Source organism: Ursus maritimus, unplaced genomic scaffold (genome assembly GCF_017311325.1).
Source record: "Ursus maritimus isolate PB19 unplaced genomic scaffold, ASM1731132v1 scaffold_1, whole genome shotgun sequence".
NCBI classification, from domain to species: domain Eukaryota; kingdom Metazoa; phylum Chordata; class Mammalia; order Carnivora; family Ursidae; genus Ursus; species Ursus maritimus.
In genome coordinates, this window is record NW_024423343.1 from 64,564,487 (window position 1) to 64,590,818 (window position 26,332).

At 33.9% G+C, this 26,332-nt stretch overlaps 1 protein-coding gene across 13 annotated transcripts in view; it reads left to right on the forward strand.

Moving 5' to 3' along the window:
- The window catches only part of LOC103659876 (sodium channel protein type 3 subunit alpha), a 78,870-nt gene that overhangs the window by 20,702 nt on the left and 31,836 nt on the right, over positions 1–26,332 (forward strand). For 7 of the 13 annotated variants that reach the window (XM_008687494.2, XM_040644419.1, XM_040644439.1 and 4 more), the window contains exons 9-14: positions 955–1,161; positions 8,939–9,229; positions 14,848–15,195; positions 16,212–16,344; positions 17,886–18,124; positions 25,448–25,621. In XM_008687494.2, coding sequence (XP_008685716.2) covers positions 955–1,161; positions 8,939–9,229; positions 14,848–15,195; positions 16,212–16,344; positions 17,886–18,124; positions 25,448–25,621 — 1,392 coding nt within the window. Of the gene's footprint in view, positions 1–954; positions 1,169–8,938; positions 9,230–14,847; positions 15,226–16,208; positions 16,345–17,885; positions 18,125–25,447; positions 25,622–26,332 lie in introns of all 13 variants that reach the window. The other 6 variants (XM_040644404.1, XM_040644397.1, XM_040644428.1 and 3 more) reach the window with 4 other exon arrangements.

Sequence of the window (26,332 nt, forward strand, 5' to 3'; positions counted from 1 at the left end):
TCTTCTTGCTGTGTCATCACCTGCGTAGAAGATGCTAGGGATCTCTCTGGGGGTACTTTTTATAAGATACTAATCCCATTCCTGACAGCTCCACCTTCACCATCTAATCACCTCCCAAAGGCCCCACCTTCTGATACTATCACATTGGGCGTTAGGATTTCAACTTAGGAATTTTGGGGAGACACAAGCATTCAGAACACAGAAGTAAGGTTCAAATTAACATGTGTGAGATTTAATTTCATGAACATACATGATCTGATAAGTATCAATACTTGTTAATAACACTCTTGAATACAGAGGGGGGTCCAATACAAAGCAAGTACCCCTAGAATCCCAATTGTTCATTCAGTCAGTACATGTACAATAAAAACTTTTTATATGAAGGACATTCTTCTAGGAACTATGGAAGATGAAAAGGATGTTCACGGCTTTGAGTTCATAATCTAGTTGTAGATATAAAAAGAACATGTGACAATATTTTAAAAATCAATTATATAAAAAAATTTCAAGTTAAACCCATGGTTAATTGGGGCTAGAAAAGGAGGAAAGAAAGATGTTATCTCTAGATAGTGTAGAGAGTAGGCTGCCATGGAAGTAGAACTCCATTGAAAGGAATTTAAAGATAGAGTTCTTATATGTTAATAGTGGACCCCATTATGGACTGTAAGATTTTAGTGGGGTTTTGCGTATATATCCAATATATACTAATTTGAAATGTGTGTGTTTGTGTCAAATGACACTACAGTCAAGTCTCAATTTAAATATTATTTGTGTATGTGTGCGTGCACGCATGCAGGCACTTACATGTGTTCATTTTAACACCAAACAAATCTTGGTCAAAATACACTGGATGCTAAAAAGTATTCATCTCCTCACTATCTAATTATGGAAATCAAATCTTTATTGGGGGACACTACAGAAAATACTGATGAAATTATCCTTCGTTTCCCCTAGACATTACGTGCTGCTGGGAAAACATACATGATATTTTTTGTCCTGGTGATTTTCTTGGGATCTTTCTATTTGGTGAATTTGATCCTGGCTGTGGTGGCCATGGCCTATGAGGAACAGAATCAGGCCACCTTGGAAGAGGCAGAACAGAAAGAGGCTGAATTTCAGCAAATGCTCGAACAGCTTAAAAAGCAACAAGAAGAAGCTCAGGTACTGAGTGATAATAAGCAAAGTTTTATTACTGTTATTGTTATTATTATTTTAAGTTTTAAGTAGGAATATTGTTGTAGCATAGAGGTCAAACTGGAACCAGTTTTCATTTGGTATACAAGCACTGCCATTAGAAATGAGAGAAAGCTATTTAAACCTAAAATTGTTTCTGAAGTTGAAATCAAAGGAACTTTTTGACATTATATATAAAGAAATTACTTTGGAGTACAAAACGCATTCAGGATAAGGTAAACTACGAAAGTGTCTCATGAAACCTGACGGGAGAATCTGGCAATCAGTTTAATGTGAAAAGATACATAACTGATATTTCCAACCACTCATGTTTCATCCCTAATTATAACATTTCAGGTTTTATTCTGAAGTTAATTGATCTCAAATGTTAACGAGAAAACTTTATGTATACGTACTCTTAACCATTCTTTGGGGTTTCTGTAGCATAAAAGGTGTTTGCTACAGCCCCTATCAGGATATCAGGAAAGCATCTGCATTAGATGACAACTTTAAATTCTCATTAATGTTGAAAGGCTATTTGAGCTTAGGGCATGGTGAATGGGGCACTCATGTCTTGAGGGAAGAGACAGAACAGTATTTGCTTGAAAGGAAAAAAAAAACCATAAATTGAAAAGTGAAAATCATGGGAAGGAAGTAAAATCTGATTCATGGCAGTAAAAGTTCCTCTACATTTTTACCAGTACTTGGTATGGTCAGTCTTATTAGCCATTCTACTAAGTACCTCATTGTTTTATTCTGCATTTTCTTAATGACTAATGATACTCAGCATATTTTCACATTCTTATTTTCTATCTGTGTAGCTTCTATTGTGAAATGGATGTTTAAATCTTTTGCCCATTCGTTTTTTAAACTGGGCTTTTCGTTTTCTTGAGTTTTGAATTGTCTTTATATATCCTGGGAATAAGTCCTTTAGTCCTTGATGATATATATGCTTTGCAGATATTTTCTCCTAATCTGTAATTTGTCTTTTCAAGTTTCAATACTCCTATTAGTATTTCTGGATAAAAATTAAATTTGGATTAAGTATACTTTATCAAGTTTTTTTGTTTGTTTAGTCGTGCTTTTGGTGTTTTATCTAAGATATTTTTGCCAAACCAACATCATAAAGATTTCCTATTTTTATTCCTAGAAGCTTTATAGTTTCATGTTTTATATTTAGGTCAATGACCCATCTTAGGTTAATTTTTGTTTAAGGTGTAGTTTTATGTTGAGTTTTTTTCTTTTGCATATGGGTATCTAATTACTACAGCACCATTTGTTTTTGTTGTTTTTCTCTTTTTTAAATTTAATTCAATTAATTAACATATAATGTATTAGTTTCAGAGGTACAGGTCAATGATTCATTGCCTTAGATAATACCCAGTGCTCATTATATCACATGCCCTCCTTAATGTCTACCACCCAGTTACTCCATCCCCTCATCCCACCCCCCAGCAACCTTCAGTTTATTTCCTATGATTAAGAGTCTCTTACGGTTTGTCCCCCTCTCTGATTTCGTCTTGTTTTATTTTTTCCTCTCTTCCCCTATGACCCTGTTTTGTTTCTTAAATTCCACATATCAATGAGATCATATGGTGACTGTCTTTTTCTGATTTTTTTCCGCTTAGCATAATACCCTTTAGTTCCACCCACTATCAAATGCAAGATTTCATTTTTTTTTATGCCTGACTAGAATTGCATTGTATATATATATACCACATCTTCTTTACCCATTCATCTGTCGATGGACATCTGGGTTCTTTCCATAGTTTGGTTACTGTGGACATTGCTGCTATAAACACTGCAGTGCAGGTGCCCCTCGAGATCACTACATTTGTATCTTTGGGGTAAATACCTAGTAGTGCAATTGCTGGGTTGTAGGGTAGCTCTATTTTCAACTTTTTGAGGAACCTCCATACTGTTTTCCAGAGTGGCTGCACCAGCTTGCATTCCCACCAAGAGTGTAAGAGGGTTTCCCTTTCTCTGCATCCTCACCAACATCTGTCGTTTCCTGACTTGTTAATTTTAGCCATTCTGACTGCGGCAGCACCATTTGTTGAACAAAATATTCTTTCTCCACTAAATTGCATTTCAACCTTGTCAAAAATCAGTTGTCCAGATGTGAATGGATCTATTTCTAGATTCTATTCTGTTCAATTGATTTGTTTTTCTTGACAGCAATACACATTCTCTTTATTACTGTAGCTGTTTAATAAATCTTGGAATCAGATAGTTATAGCTCTCCAATTTTTTTTTTCCAAACCTGTTTTAACTATTCTAAGTCCTTTGCAGCTTCACAGGACTTTCAGGATCAGACTGAAATCGTCAATTTCAGTTCCATTAGTTTCTGTTGCTATGTCTTCAAGTTTATCTTTTCTTCTGTAATGTCTGCTATACCATTAATCCTATCCAGTGCATTTTTCATCTCAGTTTTTATAGTTTTCATCTCTAAAACCTTGATCTGCACCTCTTTTATATTTCCCATGTCTCTAACATTTTGAACATAACAATATTGTTATAGTAACTATTTAAAGTCCTTAAAGTCCTTTTCTTCTAATTCTAATGTCTATGTCAGATCTTGATCAGTTTTAATTAATTTTTTTCTTCATTACTGGTCATACATTACTGATTTTTTTTTGTATTCCTGACAATTTTCAATTGAATTCCAGATACTGTTAATTTTACCTTTTTGGGGTGCTGGATATATTTGTATTCCTATAAAAATTCTTGATCCTTATTTGGGCACATTAGTTACATTACTTATAAACAGCTTGATCCTTTTCCCTCTTGAAACCTTTGAGATTTGTTAGGTAGAACTAGCAGAGAATCTAGTCCAAGGCTGACTATTCCCTACCACTGAGGGAAGATCTTTTGGCCACCCTACCCAATGCCCCATTAATGCCGTGTCTTCAAAACCAGTGTTACATGTATTTTGTCTGTTTTAGTGGTTGTTTCAGGAGGGAGAGAAAATCACTGTTACTATAGCTTAACTGGAAGTAGTCCAAATAACTTTTGTACATAGTGACATTTTGATATGTAGCAATTTTTTTCAGCTGGACAGTCCGGATATTTAAAGCATTATTTGAATGACAGCAGATTTATAGATTCAATGGGTAAAGTCAAAATTTAAGCTTTTAATAATTCTGAGTTACTTGAAGATGCACAACATATAGCATTAAGTTCTTTTTTTTTTTTTTTTTTTTTTGGTGAGAGACGGATTTGACAATGGATTGTTTAGCTGGTAACCCAGCCCAATCATATTCTTAGCATTTGTTAAACATGCTGGCTTTGCTATTTTCACCTTACCACTATGTACAGAGTAGTATCATGGCTATATTTAGTGATTTTATAAGGAAAGCTTTAAATAAGTTTGGTAATACTTAAAAATCTTATAAAATATACCTCATGCTTGGCAGAAAGTTCTACTACATTTTAAGTACTTAAGAGTTTATTTCAGAACACTATAAATAAAACACATTTGTAAGATAATGAAATACGTTAGTTATTTACAGGGCAAATTATTTCAAAGTTTTAAAAAAACATGGGAAATAATATTTGTAGATTGTATATAAATGTACTTGAAAGCATTGGATTATTCTATTATCATTTATAAAAACAGACAAAGCAATGTGCTTGAAAATACTACATAGATACATAGTACAGGAGTAAGAATACATCCTGAAATTCAGCACTTTAGGGTAAAATATAGCATCAATTAAAAGAGTAGAATCATTTAAATTTAGAAGTAAAAGTGCACAATATCTATGAGAAGTTTAAAGATTCTAATTATCCACATCCTAATTAGGTCAACTAAAAAATGTGCATTCTTTTCATTTAAAAGTCAGTTATTGGATTCCAGTGATCAAATCATGATTTGGCTCAGCTTTAGCTTCATAGGTACAAAAATTTAAACTGATCCTAGGGTAACTGATTCTAGTGTTTTAATTTGGACTGGGATGACACAGTACCAATCCAATTTTACCTCCTTATTGAAAACATAGGTAACGATGCCCAGTAAATGGCCAATATTGAAACAGAGGAAGGTGTTGGAAGCAAGACAGAGAGGGAGATGTAGTCTACCCATGAGATCACTGGTGCTCCATTGTAACTTATGTCTTGCTAACCACCTGTCACTCTTCAAATGTACCATCTAACCAATGACTTCATAAAGCCTACCATCACTTCCACTTTCATTTAATATCTGTTGAAGGACCTCCTGAAGCTAGTCATTGTTTAGACATGAAAAAGTAACAGTTAGCTCTGTGAGCTCACAAATCAAGTGTAACTTTAAAGGATGATTAAAGACAAAACCCAACAACAACAAAAAAAAGGTTTTATACTGAATCATCATTGTGTCTGGCATTTAATTTGTGATCTTTAAATGCCTAATGGTTCCCTTTCTTCCCCTACCAATCTTCCTAGTTCTTATGTTCCATAGATGAGAGAAATCATATGATAATTGTCTTTCTCTGCTTGACTTATTTCACTTAAAGGGATAAAGAAAGGGGGGGTAATCAGAAGGGGGAATGAAGCATGAGAGACTATGGACTCTGAGAAACAAACTGAGGGCTTCAGAGGGGAGGGGGGTGGGGGAATGGGATAGGATGGTGATGGGTAGTAAGGAGGGCACGTAGTACATGGTGCACTGGGTGTTATACGCAACTAATGAATCATCAAACTTTACATCAAAAACCAGTGATGTACTAAATGGTGACTAACATAATATAATAAAAAAACATTATAAAAAAAATAAATGCCTAATGGTGCCCAACACAACATATCCCATATGTTGTGTATATAGGTCTGATAGGAAAAATTTAATAGTAAGTTTTGGGACAAAATTAGAAATATTGGCATTTAAGAGACCCAATATAATTAGAGGTAAAATGGAAAAGGTATTATAGTTAATGTCTTGTAATTTTGAATGGGTTTTTAAAACTGGATTTACGTTTAAAGTGAAGTGTAATTACAAGCAGTCACATGGCTTTATTTCCTAAGGACACACAAATACAGTGAGTTATACAGCTTATGTTGAATCACTCAGAAATGTTATCAGAAGAACTAAACGTTACTCCTTGAGTAAATACTAAGCATATATTTGTTATTTGTTAAAAGAGGAATTCATCAAGGGGCACCTGGGTGGCTCAGCTGGTTAAGGGTCTGCCTTCGGCTTACGTCATGGTCTCAGGGTCCTGAGATCAAGCTCCACATTGGGCTCCCTGCTCAGCAGGGAGTCAGCTTCTCCCTCTCCCTCTGCTGCTTCCCCTGCTTGTGCTCTCTCTCTCTCTCATTCTGTCACATAATTTTTTTTAATTTAGAGAGGAATTCATCAAGCCAGTGAAAGCAGTACTCTTAGTCTAAGTAAGCAGGACATTGGTCTTGTCACAGAGATGGATAGAAACAGGTACACAGACATACGAGGTGACAGGAAACATCTGCCTTTGAGGGAATTGGCAAATCACTGGCAGTGGAACAAGTGACAGATTGAGTTGATGAGTGACACAGAAAATGTGTTGTGTCGGGAGGTTACCATTGTTGCCTTAGAGATGCTTTAGTTTTGAGTTATTTGAACTGTTATCCAGAATAGGTAGGGAAATCATGTTTTATGCAAAACAAATTCCGGAAGTGATTTAAATGAACATGAGTTTCAGGATTATGGCAAAGGAATATTACCACCACTTCCTTTGTTTCTAACCACAAACAAGTCAATAAATGATTAACACTATGTGTTGCGCTGTGTTACTATGTATACAATGTGGAAAGAAGAATTAAGGACTTTATTTGGATAAAAATAAATATATATATTCATTCTTTCAACAAGTGCTATATATTATGTATCTTCTATGTATCAGTTACCAAGCAACTATATTTAACTTGCTACAAATAAGTGCCTCATTTATTCGTTTTATTTTATATATATGTACATTAGCCTCATTCATATTTACAAAAGGCCTTTAATATTTCTCATCTTCCATTACTGACATTAAAAGTGATACTAACAATCAAGAATTGAATAAAAAATCTGGTTATATGACTATGTAATTCCAAAAATTCCCAAATTCTAAATTACTGTTCCATTTAATTGCTGGGCATTGTCTTATACTGAGTCTTAAATTGAATACAGTATTCAATATAAACAAATACCTGTTTTACATTTTACGTACATTTTACATTGCTTAGCCCAACACACATATTTAATACTATATGTAGTACTATGGTTCCCATTGCTGAGATCATGACAATCCTAGAGAATTTGTATTTATAGCACCTTTGGTTTTAAACCTTTTTTTTTCTTTGTAATTGTAGTTGAGATGAGATTCAGAAATGGAAGCTACTGTGGGGGGTTTGCATCTCCTCAGGAAGAAAAAAACAAAACGTACATGTTGTCAAACTCCTTATAAATAGTTTTATCTTCTTTCCTAAAATGTTTCTGTTATACAGACCATTCTGACACAGTTTTTTACAATATCTTGAAAATTCAAGTCTATATATTTCTTATTCTTCCCCCACCCCCACCCCAGTGTCTGATACAATTGACAGCATAATGCCTTTTTCATCTGTATTCACCAAACATTTACAGGACACTTTTTATGTCAGGTGACATACTAGGCAATGTGTACAAACTCATTTGACAAAATTCCTATGTAGCATATATCTAGTCGAGAAAATAAAACAAAATGGGTAGATAAATTAGAGTTGTTTATATTTAGTAAAGAGTTGTATATGTAAAGAGTTGAACCAGTATTCTCATAATCTAATCATTTCTACTTTCATGATTATATTTAAAAGCAGGAATATACTTAATGAGAACTTAGCCTTGTTAGGAACTATATCACAGTTTCATCTCCTCTAGTCATGGTTAGATCACTTCCAGTCTAAAAATACTAAAAATATTCATTACAAAACAATTTGCCATTCTTCATCTTAGAGTTGGTTGTTTCTTTAGTATATTTGGAAATTCAAAATGATTACATATATTTAGCGCTGAACCATAAAAAGAAAATATTTAAAGAAGATCTCATAATCCCTTAAATGATTATTTCAGGTACCTGTTGATTGATATGTTAATCATTTGCTATTATTTATAATAATAATAGATAATTTATAAACATTTAAAATTTAAAACAAAGTGCTATGTAATAAATTAATCATGTTAATCTCTGGATCTAACATAAGCCCAAGGATGTGAACTATGGTACTAAGTGTAATTCAGATGGAGGAAGAGGTCAAACTAGCCAATATATTCCCAGTACTTCTAACTAGTGGTAAAATAGTAGACACTTTAAATGCTTTGAGTTCACAGAAAGGGAAAAGAAAAAGTCTTAGACCTAGATTTAGAAGGAAAAAATACCACTCGGTTGTTCACAATCACATGTGGGAAGAACAAGCCTGTGGATGGAATTGGAATAGTAATCAGACCAGCAAGCACCACTAAGAGAACATTTGCTTTTAAAATGTAGAAGATATTTTTAAGAGAGCAATTTTCCTTGAAAATGAAGCTAATCTCAAAAGAGTTAGATTTTTTTTAAAGGCTTTCCAAGAGATGTGCCAAACCAGACTTTTCTTGCCTTAATGCATAGGTTAGCATATTGCTTTATACTGTCTTAAATTGTCATTATTAGGTAAACTCTCTTAAGACACAATGAAATGACCAGAAGACACAATGTTAACCTACAGTTAGTAGTCTTAATGGCAATATCTGTACCATAGTCAACGGTTTCCAAAATTACTTGTTGTAAACAGTGCCTGGCTTTGTCTTAAACAGGCAGTTGCAGCAGCATCAGCTGCTTCAAGAGATTTCAGTGGAATAGGTGGGTTAGGAGAGCTCCTGGAAAGTTCATCAGAAGCATCAAAATTAAGTTCTAAAAGTGCTAAGGAGTGGAGGAACCGAAGGAAGAAAAGAAGACAAAGGGAACATCTTGAAGGAAACAACAAAGGAGAAGGAGACAGGTTTCCCAAATCTGAATCTGAGGACAGTGTCAAAAGAAGAAGTTTCCTTTTCTCCATGGATGGAAACCGACTGACTAGTGACAAGAAATTCTACTCCCCTCATCAGGTATGGTTTTCTACGAAGTGCTCCAGTTTGTTCTGTCATTGCTATTGCTTTGTAATTACTGTATTTTGTTTTGGTATATTTTTGTAATATCTGATATAAATGAGGGACAGGGAACTAACATTTAACATGATTATTTAATTTGTATCATAAGCTGCCTTTAAAAGAGACTTTTACTAAACCATTAATAACTTTAAAGGCAATCAGCTTTAAGCATACACTATTTTGAGACCATGTTTCTTAATTTTCTGTTTTTGGGGGGTGTAGGGGTAAAACTTGTCAGACTTCTCTCTTCAGTGAGAGTTTTGCAATCTCTTGTTTACCTTTTTCATTTTGAGACCTCAAATGAACTTATTATCTTTGCATATGGGTGTCTGCCTTTATTATCTGAGGTTGTGATTGCCACATATGCATGAATTTTGAAAAGAAATGTCTCTGGATTTTGCCTTGATCTTTTGATATGTGAACCATGCTGTCATAAGTCTCCATTATATATGCTGACATGGTGTCACGCTATGAGATATTAGAATGAAATGATGACCTAAATGCTCTTGGAAGAGATCTAAATTGAAGACAGTCTATTTTTGCTCTGACTTAATGCCAACTACACAGTTCTTCAACATATTTTCAAGTCAAAGAGGGAAAGTGGTTTTAATTGTTTGTTAATACATTTTATGGGTTGCATAATGTAAAGAGTAAATAATTGTGAAATCTCTGATAAGTATAGTTATGACTTTGAACACTATTTGGTTCCACTAGAATTTCATGTGCGATGAATTATTAACTTTTCTAATCATATTAATCTGGCTCAGAATTATACCCTAAAAATAATGCTTTGAGGGACACTATGTAATTAAGATAAAGCAAAAAACTATACATCAACCAAGAGGTATGATATCCTTTTTATAAAGAAAAAAAACTTTTTAAAAAATTGAAGTGATACGCACAAATTCAGCATAGTGTTTAGCTCTTGGTTGGGAGGAAAGAGCATACGCAAGTTATCAATGGGTGTTTATCAATTGTATCAAATATGTAAATAAAATTTTAAAAAATAAACTCCCTATTAATAACTTGAATTCTCATAGTAGGACAAAATAGATGTACACACGAGAAGTTAAAGGATAAAAACCATTTTCCTCCAGATAATGCCAATATCAAGAGATCCAATTACTATCTTGGCCCAAAACAAATATAAAGTATGGTTTAAATAAGTACATCACATTTGGGATTAACTGGAAGCTCTATTGGGGAAGTTAGTTTCTTTGACCAGATTCTTTTGTCTTAAACTGTCGCCTTGATATTTTAGCATTATTAGGACTGTTTTAGGAGTCATTAGGAGTATTTGACACTATACTATAATGACTGACACCACATAAGCTTGTGTTCATATCTCAACCCCCAAGTGAGTTCTGTGACCCTACTCAAGTGACTTGTATTTTTGTAAGATTTCTGTAAAAGGGGGTAATAATGTCCACCTTAAAGAGTTGTGAGAGATTACACAATATATAGAAACCTTATGTGACAAGCAGTAAAGCTCTTATTAGGTTAAAATTGATGAGTGATTCCAAATGAGGGAAACTAAAAACTTTTGAGTAGTTGCAATGATCACAAATGTGTATGCACAGTAGCAATATTTACATAAGCATATTTATATGTTTTTGAAAACAGTATTGTTTCCATCATTGTTTCATCACTGTGCTCAAATAGAAACTGGATTACTTCACTCAGCCAATCAACGAATATTTATTGACCACCTACTATGTAGCAGAAATAGTTCTAGAAAATGAAAATACTTTGTGAACCAAAGAAAGATACAATTCACTGATCTCATGGAAATTTATACTAAAGAAGAAAACAGACAATAAATAAGATAAATAAGCTACAGACTATGTTAGAAGGCATAAGTGCTATGGGAAAAAATAAGCAAATCACGAGAAGGGGATCAGGAGCACTAAGTAGATGTAAAAATTTTAAATATGGTGGTTTGGGAAGTCCTCACTGCAAAGGAGACATTTAAGCAAAGAGATTTTTAAGGAGGCAAGGGAAGAGACTATCTCATTGAAGAGCATCCCAGACCCATGAAAGAGCCAAATGTAAGGCCCTGCCATGGCAGTACGCCTGGAACGCTCAAGGAACAGCTGGGAGGCCTGTGTTGAGTGAACCACAGAGAGGTTAGGGGCAGAGAGAAATTAGGTGGCAGCCAGAGTTTTAATACTAAAAATAGAATCAGTATATGCATATGTCATATGTAGTTCATTTTGTAGTATTGGTAGATAAATAGTAGGTAGTTAGATAAATAGATAGGTAGATAGATAAAGGACAGATAGACAGATGGGAGATATTTCAAAAGTAAAAGAAAGATGCTATTAACATTGATATTTACAAACCCCAGCAAAGACAGGCAGGGAGCATTAACACAACTCACAAGCAAAAATATGCCAGAAGCAGTTTACAATTTCCGGTTGTATAAATTAAAAAGGGCTCTGTGATACTACAGAGAATCGGTGAAGGTAGTAGGAATAGGAAGTGTAAGATGGACATGGCATGCGTTCAAAACAAATTTATCTTCTGAAAATGTCAAGGCAGAGAAGTCACAAATTATGGGTGTCCTACCCTCTACTAACATAAATTTTTAAATGTTATTTTACATTTATTACATTATTTTATCTTCAAATAAACAAATCATGTTCATAGTACAACATGAAAAGGTACTTAAGAGTGTACAATGAAAAGTGAATCCCCTCCGAAGATTTTAGCTATGTTGTTTGGACACACCAAGACAATTTATTTTAAACCAGAAGGTTTGTTGCTCTAACCAAGTATAGTTGTTGATTTATTGAAAATATTGATAGGTACATACAGTTAACCTGAAATGCTATTAAGTATTTCCAATACTCACTTTACGTTTCCACTAGAATATCTTTACATTCTCTGCATCATCTTGCACCTTGACTTTTCCCAGCTCACTTCAAGTTCAATCCCTACATTCAGGATTATGTTTTACAGACCTAATTTCTTCTATTTTCCCTTTTGTTAATGAAAATTATAAGAGAGAAAGTTCCTATTTACCTTCTTGGAACAAGCAAAAAAATAAAGATACCTGGGATTTGTGTTTTGCCATGCCTGAGGCTAAGAAAAATGGCCTTTTGGTCTTTAAAGCATAAAAGCTTATTTTCCTTAGAGAAAGGGCTGCCACAGCTGTGGGTATTCCCTCTACTTTGCTGCATCTTCTAGTGTGTTATTTTTGGTTTATTTTCTCTGAATACTATTTTTGTTATCTTCTTTTTCAGTCTCTGTTGCCTTGAAAGCTGTGCTCACACCCATTATTATACTTTCCAAAGAGTGAATAGAAGTTTCAAATAAACTCAAAATTCTGGAATGCCTTTGAAAACACCCCAACATAAAAACATCCAAATTAAAGGCATGTACCAGATACATTATAAACATGCATACATTCCATATACTGTACATCCTGATTTTCAGTTTCCAATATCGTACAGACTGACTTTCAGTTTCCAAAGACAGTCACCGAACACAGGTATATTAAGATGATAACATTGAACCACCCTAGGAATTAATGTAAGACAAAGTTAGTGTTCTTCTAATACCTACATTAGAATCACCTGGAATGTGTGTTGAATATTCAGATTCCAGAGTTCCTATCCCCTACTTACTGAATCCCAAGTCAAAAAAACAAAACAAAACAAAACAAAACAAAAAACAAAACTGGGACTTAAAAATACATATTAAAGTTTTGAAACGTAAGTCTAATAATAACTAATATTGATAATTAAAATTGAGTCTAAGGAGATAAAAACATTAACATTCTTCAATATTGGGGGTTGAATTTAAGTCTTCATAATAACTGATTTCTTGATCACTTTGATTAACTAGAAAATCAGTCTAACTACTGTCTGACATTTGGTAGCCAACTGTATACAAACTGAGTGTCACAAAGACACGGTCTTGGGTTGGACAAGCTGGATAGCCAATAATAGCTCCTGTAGATATTTTAACTAAGTCCAAAGCAACAGCACAGTTCTTAATGAATAATATCTTTCCAGAACATCACTATGACAGAGGGCAACAATGATTATTCTGGTGCTTTGCAGTCTGGGAAAAGCCATAAAAATAAAGCTAAAAATGGGGCCTAAGAAAATCAGCATGACCTAATTAGGCAGAGGATCCAAAAATAAATTTGATGGAGTCTGCCTTTCCTATGTTTTTTCCCACTAAAATTATTTTATTTGGCTTTATACTGAAGTTTGGAGGAAGAATGGGAAGGTCCAGGAATGTTTGCTGCAGCCATATGGATATGTATGCATATATGTGTGTGTGTGTGTGTGTGTATATATATATATATATATACACATATACATACAAATATATAAACACATACATACATATATACGTGTGTGTGTGTATATATACACACACACAGATTTATATATATATATACACCCTGGCTATGAAGACAGGTAGGAGAGGTCACAAGAGTCCAAGCAGGGGGAACAATGGGGAATGTAATTGTTAATGATAAGGAGAGTAAACAAAGATTCCACAGACTGAATAGAGATGCTTTTGAAAACTATGACCAAAGCTAGAATAGAGATATTTGGTGCTGCTAGTTGAAAATTCATTCAAAAGGTGAAAGAATGGATTTCATGTTAAATCTTCATTTTCTAGTACCAGAAACCATTTACTCAATTTATTTGTGAACATATGTAATAAAAAGGTTTTGAATCACCCAGTTGCTTTTAATAAAATTAAAGTGAGATCAGAAGGAGAAGCTGTCTTTTACACATCACTCTCTTTGGTAAAGTCATGTATGTATGTCTTGCTTTTTTAATCTAGTGTTGAAATTATGTAATAATAACTATTTATATGGCACTTTAGGAATTCTCTCTGTTGTGTTTGTTACGACATATATTTTCTTAAGGTGAATCACTCACTAGTAGCTATTTGGGAAACTATTAGCAAATTTGGAAGACAGCATCATAGGTAAGTTTCGTGACTTTTATTCCCACGTGGACAGAGACAAACAGATCCAGAAAAAGAGTAAACTAATTTCCTTTTAGAATTCAAAAGAAGAGAACAGAGAGATAACATTTTTGTTTTTAAAACATTATCTATAAGTAACATATTTGGTACAGATATTTTAAATTTGAGCCAGCAATCTATCTTGAGTCATAACTTACTTTCCAAGTTGCATGCCCTTCAGATCATAGCATTTCAGAGTAAAAGCCATCTACTATTTGTTTAACCACCACTTCCTCCAGAAAGATTTGTCCTTTCCAGCATCACATTCCACACCTATAACATGATAACAAAATCCACCTCACAGTATTAGAGTTAAGATCAAATGAAATGGTTATGCACTTAGCGAATTGCAAATTAGGAGTCTTCAATCAGAAAAAACACTCCTTATACTTAAAAATTTGCATTGTGGTCTTTAATAAAAATATCAAAACGTATGTGTTCTCTATAAATTTGATTACCTGTGTTTAAGAGCAAGACTATTCTAATCCAAATGCAAATAGATTCTGCAATATTAAGACCTGTTAAGTAACTGTGTTTCCCCGCCCCCTCCCCAATTCCTTTCTTCCTTGCTCTCTCCTCAGTCTCTGTTAAGTATCCGTGGCTCCCTGTTTTCCCCACGACGCAATAGCAAAACAAGCATTTTCAGCTTCAGAGGTCGAGCAAAGGATGTCGGTTCTGAAAATGACTTTGCTGATGATGAGCACAGTACATTTGAAGACAGCGAGAGCCGGAGAGACTCACTGTTTGTGCCGCACAGACATGGAGAGCGACGCAACAGTAACGTTAGTCAGGCCAGTATGTCATCCAGGATGGTGCCAGGGCTTCCAGCAAATGGGAAGATGCACAGCACTGTGGATTGCAATGGTGTGGTTTCCTTGGTGGGTGGACCATCAGCTCTAACCTCACCTACTGGACAACTTCCGCCAGAGGTGATAATAGATAAGTTAGCTACTACTGACATTATACACCAATTTGAAATAATCAAAGCCTGGCCAGTTTAGCCTGTTATGCTATCCTGTCTCCCCAAGATGAAATGCCTCAAAAATAATATATGATCTATTAAACGAAAAACAATGAATCTTTAGAACCAATTGAATTGTATGGGACCATTAGCTCTCAAATGCCTTAGAGTTTTTAGAGTCTGAGAGAAAACATATCTGCAAATTAAGTAGACCTACCAACACAAAATAATGGGCACTGTGAAAACTAAATTGTTATTATAAATGTATGCTCACACACAATTATATAATTATTCATATTCTGGAAATTTAATATACTTAAAATTAAGTATTATCATGACCAATACATTGACAATAGGCAGTTTCCATACAAATATCAATATTACACGGATCCTAAAATGTTTTGATGTGTATTAAAATGACTCTAAAATGTTTTGATTTCTTATAGGATGGCATATAGAAATAATCAAAGAAATCTCAGGAAAGCACACACATTTCATTGTACATCTGTGTTTGTGCATGGAAAAAAATTGGCCCATATATGTCAATACTGTCAATATAGCTTTAAAGAAAACAATTCAGCCTTGCAACATTATAACCTTACTATTTTGGGGGGAGAAGACTGATCTGATTATTAATTATTGAGATAAGCTGAAAATAATCTGTATTTGAATGAAATAAAACAATATATGACTTTAGCATGCTTATGAAAAATTCTCTGAAAATTCCAACAGGTTAATTAAAACATTCCTGCAACAAAATTGCCCTATACAAATGCATCTAACTGGTAAATTCTTGTTAAACACTATCACCTGTGATAATTTTTAAAAAGTGTTTATAACTTAACAATAGACTCAGTATTTTATTATAACTTGAAAGTTATTACCTGGAAAAACTGCATGTAGCATGATTTTCCAAAGAAATGCTATGTGGTGTTGTATTATTCATTGAAAGGGTGGTCTGAACCATCAGTATTTGGTTTGCAGGGCACCACCACTGAAACGGAAGTCAGAAAGAGAAGGCTAAGTTCTTACCAGATTTCAATGGAGATGATGGAGGATTCCTCTGGAAGGCAAAGAGCCATGAGCATAGCTAGTATCCTGACCAACACAATGGAGGGTAAGAAGCAGGACATGAGACAGTCAGCTTTACATGATTATATGCTTTTTGGAGCTATTTCTTTTTCTCATAGAATTACCAAAGTCAATTACCCAAGATCAGAACTGCATAACAGAACTAAGCAGATGATATATAAAATACAGTATTATCACACTGGTTACAAAAACTAATACTGTTTGTTTTTCTTTTTAACTCCTTATTTTGTCTGCAGAGTGGTATTTCCCCACTCCATATAATGTCAGTGAGTTTTTATCATTACATTACATCATCCTTAACAAATTAGAATATACACCTCCCTTTTTAAGTCTTGGTATGCAAAAGCACTAGGAAACATCTCTTTTAAGCTTTAGTCTGTTCTCCGGGCAGGGAGGTAGTGATAGGGATGGGGGAGGCATGTGAAAGAATTGAACAAATGAAAACCTGTGTTCAACACTGACTCTAAGAAAAGATCTCTTCTCCATCTTCCACATACACAGAAACCATTACATTCCTCCAAAGGAGAGCTTACACAAACACTTGCCAATTTTGACACATGTGAACAGGCAGCAACTAGTACCCCCCTGTTCATTCATTAAATAATTCTCCACTTCATGAAGTTTGGAGGGGTATTACATTAGTTCTGCAATTTTACAAGCCTTTTATATAAGTAGTATTTAACATGTGTTCTTTAGAAAATAGCAGTTACATTTTGTATCTTGTCCTACTGGTGTGTATGATATCTAAATAGTCACATAATAATTATAACAGGTTTCACCCATTAAAATTATAAAAAACGTTTTAAAATATTTTATGTTAAAATTCTGAAAGATACGAATAAATATGAATAACATAAGTAGATATGGGTTTGAATCTATACTAAAAAGAACATACTACATTCTCATTGTGTGCAAGATTAATGCTGAATGGTTGCACACATTAATAAGGATCACAGCTTTAGACAGTGTTCTAAAACAGACATTTCCAAAAGAAATAATAAGCGTTTGATATATTTAATATTTCTATAAAGCTTATTTAAAAATTGTTTTGGGGCACCTGGATGGCTCAGTAGGTTAAGCATCTGCCTTCAGCTCAGGTCACGATCTCGGGATCCTGGGATCGAACCCAGCATTTAGCTTTCTGCTCAGCAGGGAGTCTGCTTCTCCCTCTCTCCGCTCATGCTGTCTCCCTGTCTCTCTCAAACAAATAAAATCTTAAAAAAATTTAAAAATAAAATAAAAATTATTTTGATAAAAAATATGGCAATACAACCAATAATTACCTAGTTGTTAGATAATAAAATTAATTTGAAGCAAAATATTAGATTGAAGGTGTTTATTTTCTGTATTTAAAGGAGAAAGATGTTTACATGCTTTTATGAAATTTTTAATGAGTATTTTGTGAAAATATTTAATGGGATTGCCCTCTCAAGCTTGTTAAGCTAAGCAATATGAACTTCCATCCCCAGGTAGAAGCATTGATTTTATAAAATAATGTATATTCTATAGCAACAATAATTCAATTTTATTGTTATTTACTACTCTTCCTCTTTATTATTCCCCTAGAACTTGAAGAATCTAGACAGAAATGTCCACCATGCTGGTACAGATTTGCCAATGTGTTTTTGATCTGGGACTGCTGTGATGCATGGTTAAAAGTAAAGCATCTTGTGAATTTGATTGTTATGGATCCATTTGTTGATCTTGCCATCACTATTTGCATTGTCTTAAATACCCTCTTTATGGCCATGGAGCACTACCCAATGACTGGTCAATTCAGTAGTGTATTGACCGTAGGAAACTTGGTAAGTTCATCTGTAGTTTACTTATATCCTTTGGCAGGGGTGGGAGATTATAGACCAAAAAAAAAAATCCACTTGTCCTGTGCAGGAAATCTCAGCAATAAGATCTAAAATTCAACTGGTATGAATGCTGACTGCTCAGACCAATATCCATACTAATTGACCATGGTGTCTTACCAGTTGTAAGCTCATTTAAATTTTTACTGTCATTGTTGCTGAAATATAGGTGCAGAAAAACCATAATATCTAATTCTGGCTCCACAAAAATACAGTTTTAATATACACAGCCTCTGAAGAAATCATGTCCATTGAAGGAAATATATAAACACTGATTTCTGTACAAAAGAGGACATCGTTGTTTCAAATTGAATTACCTAATAAAATGCTTCAGTAGTATTCACACAAGAGAAGAAATAGTTGATGAAAATGCATTTGTAATTTAGCCATACTTTTGGTTCAAATTATTTGATCAGGCATCTGTGTATGTGTATGCTGACATGTACATTTCCTCATTTATATGAGAAAACTGAAATGGATAAACAAGTAAAAAAAGGGTTAATCGAGAGAGCTTCCTTTTTGGCACAAGACAGAAACAAACTCAAACTAGATTAAGGGGGGAAAAAAAAACCCGACTCCTAGAATGGAAAGAAAAAGCTGAACTACCAAACCATATAAAGGGTAATTTTGCAGTTGGGCTTCAGGAAATGCTTTAACCAAGAGCTTGGATATAGCCCAAATGTTCGCTTCATCTTTTGTCTCGGTCAGGAAACATGCTCAGCCATAGCTCACTGGTTTTATATCTTGTAACCACTGCACTGGAAAAAAACCTGTATCTCTTTTTCAGTTCTAGTTCAAAGACTCATGATAGGACTCTTGTTTGGCATAGCTTAGGTCGGACGCTCACCTCTGGTTTAATCAGAGGAAGAAGGTGGAGCCATGTGAAAACATGACAGACCTGTGGAATCATACAGGTGGAGGAGCAATTCCCAACAGAAGTTGAAAAGGGAATACTGGGCAGACAATTACATAAATGTCTACCCAGTAAGTGACCTCATCTTTACTCCATTATTTGACTTAGTAAAACACCTACCAGATTCTTGAGATTTTCTTCATCTTTGGCATCTGTGAATGGATTTTTTTTTTAATGATTGTTCCTTGATCTTTCCAATCACTCCATGTCTGCCTTCTTTTCTGGACTTCTTATGTCTACTACGACTATGTTTTCCACTCAATGTTTCTATGTACTCAACAACTGTAGGAATTATCTACTCTCGTGGTATAAGCTGTACCCTGCCTATATTTCCATCTGTTACAGAACACTGTTTAAGGATATCTTTAACACAATATGTGACAGCTGAAAGATCATCTTCCTCACAGCTTACTGAAAGTCCTAAGTATCTCAGTTCAGTCTTCTGTTACCTCTAGTAGTAGCCTCCCAGCTTCAAAGAGCCTTCCAACTTCAAAGATAGAAATCTGATAGCCATTTTGACGTACTTTTCCTTTATTTTTTATATACAAGTTGATAAGAAGACCCATTATTTCTTTCAAGGTACCTCTTTTTTAATCCTATAACTATGATTAAAATAACATTTTTAACACTCTGCACTCAGTATATTTGCACTATTATCTGTATTTATGGTTCAAAGGTCTTATCTGATTTTCAAGACTCCTCATCTGATCCTATCCTTTCTATAACATCTTATTGTCCATTGCTTCCTAATCAGTCACTATTGGCCCATCAGAACAACCATGTCACCAGACCACACAAACACCACATGTTTATATATTTACGTATGGGAAAATATTTCACTGTTTTCTATATTCACATCTAGAGTGTTCTGACTCAAATCACCTCATCTCAATTCTTCATATTCTTCAAGGTTACGTCCCATTTTTCCTTTGTATCTCCTACACCATGATTACATGGTTGTAGCTCAATAAAGAACCAACTGGTTGTTTCCTACCCAAACGGGTTGTTTAAAGTAGCATGCTTTCATGAAAGAATGTGGGCTTTGGAGTCGGCGGAACTGGGTTTGGCCTCGTTGCCAATGCTTACTAATAATGTAGCATCTGGACAAGTCTGATAAAAAATCTGAGTCCTTGTTTTCTATTTTGAAATGGATATAATGATACCCATCTCACAGAGTTGTTGTGAAGGCCGAATGAGGTAATATGAAAACAATACTGAGCCCGGCATCTAGCATGTGCTCAATAAACAATTTCCTTCCTCTAATATATGCTATTAACCTTTCTCTGAAATACTGATGGAAAACAGTTCTGCTCTAGCTTCTGTATTTTTCCCAAGATACTCAACAGTTAGGAAGTTGGACAGTTAGAAAGAAATTTTGGAAATTTGCCAGAGTGAAGCAGGAAACTGAGGTTTTATAGAATTCCAATGTTGAAGCACTAGAATTTGGAAGCACAGGATAAGGGAGGTTGGATTACAGGATGATCAAATGGAAAAGCACTAGACTAAAGCACCAAAGCTGGGTTCAAGTCCAATAATCCATGCTAAATAACTAGGTGCTCTTGAAAAAGCCATTTAGATATTTGGGTCTGTTTTCTAATGAGTAGAATGTATTGGACTAGATGATTTTTCATGTCCCTTCCAGTTCCAAATTTGGTAACTTAATGTGTAGCAATGGAGATAATGAGGTACAGAAGTAGGGTGGAACACTGATGACTGAGAGATTGTGGTAAAACCACTGATAAGCTAAGGTTAGCAATGGGGATACAAGGCTCATCAAGATAGAGAGTACACATGATAGGAAACAGACCTCAGTTAACTATTTCTAACCATAAGAGTAGGAAAATGTGTAAACTGTTTCTATTAGCTGAAAGCTCCTGTTATTATTAATAATATCATACGTATAAGGTATTTTATAGTTTCCTATATATCTTATTTTATACCCATAACAAGCTTTATAATAAATATTTATGTATAGAAAATTATATACATTTGGGGTGCCTGGGTGGCTTAGTCGTTAAGCGTCTGCCTTTGGCTCAGGGCGTGATCCTGGCGTTCTGGGATCAAGCCCCACATCAGGCTCCTCCGCTGGGAGCCTGCTTCTTCTTCTCCTACTCCCCCTGCTTGTGTTCTCTCTCTCGCTGGCTGTCTCTCTCTCTGTCAAATAAATAAAATCTTTTAAAAAAATTATATATAATTAATTGTATGTAAAGAACATGTAAAAAAATCAATACATAGACAAACAGAGAGACAGAGAGAGAGAAAGAGAAAAAGAAAAGAGGAAGAGGGAATGGGGGAGAGGGAGAGACTATATTACTTATATCATGTGTACTTAGCTGACTTTGGATTATATTATACACCATGGATGGTTGCATTGCATATTTTGTGGAATTTATAGTTTGCTCATTTAAATAAATTTAGTTGATATGGAGTAGTTATTACTACTCAAACGATTACCTTTACCTTATAAATAAGGACATCTAGGTTTGGGTTGAGTTATTAACAAAGGAACATCCTGTAAAAGACTTGTGGAACTTTCAGGTTTACTTAGATCAATGTGCCCCATTTGTATCCTGTTTCTGGAGCATATAAAAATTACACCACTTCTCTACTAATTGGATTGATTGATCAAATTTGAGTATCAGGAGACCTCAAATATCTGTTGAGTTTCTCTAAGACGCTCTATTTTGTTTTTGTTTCAACATTATAAAACCCATGCACCCACCTTACAGATTTTATAAGCAAGAAATCTTCCAACAATTATAGTAGGTTAGACAACCTCTTTATCATACAAACATTCCCAACTAACCGGTAACTCTTTCTTCAGGGAATACAGATAGAGGTTTGTAGCTCCTACACTGATTACTTTTCTTACTATAACTCTCATTGTAACCAATGATTAAGAGCCCATGATATCCCTTTATTCTGCTGGACCCTGAAGGGAACTCAGAACATGGTACCTGTACTAAGGATCTTTCTGGTCATTTGCAAATAAAAGCCTAAAGAAACACAATTAAGAAAATTATTTCAGTTAAGTGGTGTGGTATAGGGTATGAATTTAACATCTCAGGAAAGGGACACGATAACCCCTTGAAGGGAAAAAAAATAAAATAACTCGTTTTTTGAAAGATAAAACACTTAGGAGCCGAATCCTAAAATTCACCTGGAGGCATCTTGCATCAATGAAAGAGTGCTATCTAGCCATCTAACTTCTTTCCTACTATAATACAAAGCTATCTTGTCTCCAAACTAACAATTTATAATGAGGGTCTTATGTAATAATTGTGTGTACACCGATTTCCAAATAAAATTTGGTAGGCAATACAATGCTGACAAAAACCCAAGAATTTCAGATGCAGATCTTATTAGTCATCTCAATGAATATCCTCATTTGACAGATGAGAGAAAAGAACATCATAAATGTTAAATGATTTCCCATCATTTTTCTTTAAGTATATTTCAACTTCACCTTTTCCACCCAATCAACAACAACAAAAAATATTTAAAGATGTGTATCCAAAAGGCATGGGAATAATAAAACTAAAACCATTAAAACAAGAGGCCAATAATAATACAGCAAAAATAGACTATAGTTACATCAAATTCACTACAAAAAAAAAAAAAATGGAACATCAGTCTGGGCAAGTAGAGGTTCCGTAGAGCAAACTGACCAGTACTCAGCCTTTAGAATGAACATTTCTCCTTTACTGTACATCAGCAGAACTTTCCTCTCCAAGTACTCAATAGGAAATACTTAATAGGAAAACCTTCCCATTCCTGAAATAAGACCTTATTCCCCAACATTTGATCATCCTAAGTGTTGTGCCCCCCAAAACAACTCAAAATGCTGCAAATTTCTTTATTCTTGGTCCAGACTCCCAGGCTGATTCTCATCTCCACCCTTAGCACTTACACTTTTGCTATTTATCATGTGTCATAATGTACAACAGATTAGGAACTGTCCACCGAACTTACCTCCTCACTAAAGAAGCTGGCTTAGGAAGCCTATAAATTCATTGTCCATAAGAAATTTATCAGCCTAAATGAACTAGGTTTATGCAGTCTTGGGTCTGTATATCTTAATTACTACTATATTTTCAAAGACCAGCAAAATGTCTTCCATTTAGGTGTTCAGCAATTTTTTCTGAATGAATGAGTGGCTACAGAAGCATATAACCCAAAATTTCAAAAGACAAAAAGCTTCTTCAAGAAAACAAGACAGAATTAGGCTAAGCCCAAGCAATAAACATTTGATATGTTTTTTATTAATTGTCTTGAGTCTTAAAAATTCTTTATGGTATAGAAAAATCAAAGGCTGCTGAATGTATGTTTCTAAACCACACATTAGCATTTTTTATAAACCACACATGGGAATTATTTACATGATCTGATACATATCCAGAGGTTGCCAGTTCTTTTTCTTCTTAGAATTTTTTATGGAATTTTAAAATCATGTAAACATAGGCATTAAATCAGCATGCTGGATTGACTTTTGCTAGAACGAGAAGGAATTTTTAAAAAATCGTAATCACTGACAATGCAGTTTAGACTAAAATGTACCAAAAAAACAATACCAATGATTTTTTAGGGCCTAAATTGAATATATTTAAGGATATAAATAAATATAATTTTAAATGCAAATTATAATTAAAATATTATTTTTAAAAAGGAGTTTCATGTTGGGATTACATTTTAGATGAAAGAATGTACATTTAAGGTATAGCTTTTTATAATGCAGGAGATCTGGTTATTTCAGAAGAGCTGAAAAGATCATCCTATGATATTTCTGTAGAAAGGAATATTTACAGATGATTTACCTGGATAGTTTCTACCTCGGTTTAATGTATCTCTATGATCAGGCTGCTAACTCAAATAGCTGTTTCTGAGACTTAGTATAAGAAATAAAATTTCTTTATATCAGAATTTATTTTAAATTCACCAGGGGAAAAAATCCTATGGTGAGTCATTGCATAAAATAAAAAAGAAATAATATTCAGTGTGCATTCCACCATATATCCGGATTTTCATGCACCAGGATTACTTGAAAAACATTTTATTTCTACTTAAGTGAATGCATGATGAACTGAAGTTAAGCTATTTTTTCTGGGATGGGTATTTCCCTAAGGTCTTTCTATGTTTAGGAAAATAATATGTTATTGCATTTATTTCTTTTTTAAGATTTATATATTTGGGAGAGAGAGAAAGACAGAGAGAGAGCTCGAGTGGGCAAAGGGGCAGAGGGAGAGAAATCCTCAAGCAGGCTCCCTGCTGAGCTCAGAGCCAGGAGGGGAGTTCTGGCTCTCCCAGGACCCTAAGATCATGACATAAGCTGAAATCAAGAGTCAGGTGGAACGTGATGGAACCACCCAGGTGCCCCTATATTAGCTGCATTTATACGTTTTTAAGAGTGGATAATGATTTCTTTTAATTAACATGATATTTTAGGAAATTTAAATAATTTTGATACTGTTATTTTGACAGAGTTCCTTCAAGGTAAAGGCTGACTTACCTTGTAAATGGTAAGCTTTATGACTTTACAGTCATAAAATGAGCTTTTACTTGTTAATTAGGATAATTGCCTTAAAAGATTTTTTGTAAGAGTAATTTCATAACTCTTCATGCCGTTGGGTCTCTTAGCCTGTGGTGCTAAGTTAAAAAACAAATTTTGAATTTGTTACATTTTGTTTCTATTGTCAAACAGACATTCATCCAACCACTCAAATAATTTATTAATTTTAATTATGGGTGTATGCATAGTGAGAATGTTCTCCTGCTGCTTTCAATTAAATCTGCAGCTCCTTACTCTATTAATCCATTAACCTTAATTCTGAGGCATGCATCCAGAGAATATTATTATAAAACATTTGTGGCAAACTAACTCTTACTTCAGGAATATTTATAAAATTACAGAAATAAGACGGTGTCCCTTTAAAAACCCACAAAAATCAAGAATAAAATGTGGTTTTTACCAAATTTAAAATAAATTTAGAGTAACTTCAATTAATATATAGATTCGTTCCTAATGCAATAATATTAAAAACAAAATTCACTGTGATTATGGGAGAAGTCTGGTGTACCAAAAAGGGAAGTAATTCAGTAGTTACTATTCAGTATCAGATTTAAAATGTGAATGAGGAAATGTTTTAAAATCAGCATTTTCTTGGCTATCTAGCAGATTTGTTAAATAAAACAAATCCACTTAAAATACTCCCCTGGAAAAAAATGCTAAACTTGTATCAGTTTGTCACATTTTTCCATTTTAAATGTTAAATATTTTTACTCAGGACTATTTAATATTCTTTACAGATTCTTGCAGTGTCAAAAGTTCTTCAGTGTTTGTGATCTCTATTTTACTTTAGGTCTTCACTGGGATCTTCACAGCAGAAATGGTTCTCAAGATCATTGCCATGGATCCATATTATTATTTCCAAGAAGGCTGGAATATATTTGATGGAATTATTGTCAGCCTTAGTTTGATGGAACTTGGCCTGGCAAATGTGGAGGGATTGTCTGTACTGAGATCATTCAGACTGGTATCTACTTAGACTATGTTTATATTCTATCAGTGGCATAAAATTTATTTTGAAAATGAATCAATGTGTATCTTACACTTACTATTAACAATATTTTAAATCTACACCAGTACACGAGATACTCTAAGAAGATATATAAACATTCTCTTTAAAGCTAAGAGTGGCTATTTTCCAAGAATGATAAAAATGGCTGAAACACTTCATAATGATTAGCTATATAACGCACATTTAAAAACACACATGTGCCTCAAATTATGTTTTAAATTCACTCAAAAATTTTTTTGCTTCAACTCTTAAAGAAATGCAAATGACAATTTTAGGCCTCAATTAACCTTAGCTTTTTATCAACCTTACTTATATTAGTGGGAACTACTTTAAAGGAACATGTAGGAAAATATTTGATATCGTTAGCATTTTAAACAACGGTCTAACAAACTTTTTTTAATTTGGCAAAAAAAATTTATTTAAAAATATATAAAATTTTGTTGAATTAAGTAAAATGTGTATTTTTTCAAATTGAAAGAAAGACTTTACGTAAGTTATTTTTTATCAAAGTAATTTTATTTTATAAATATCCATTAAAATATGTAACTTATACTTTTAATATTTCTTTTTACTCTAAAATATAGTCTGAGGGTGACATTAGTTTGCTAAAATCAATTCAATTTAAATGTCTCTAATCAAAATATTAATTTTTCAGGGATATATCTG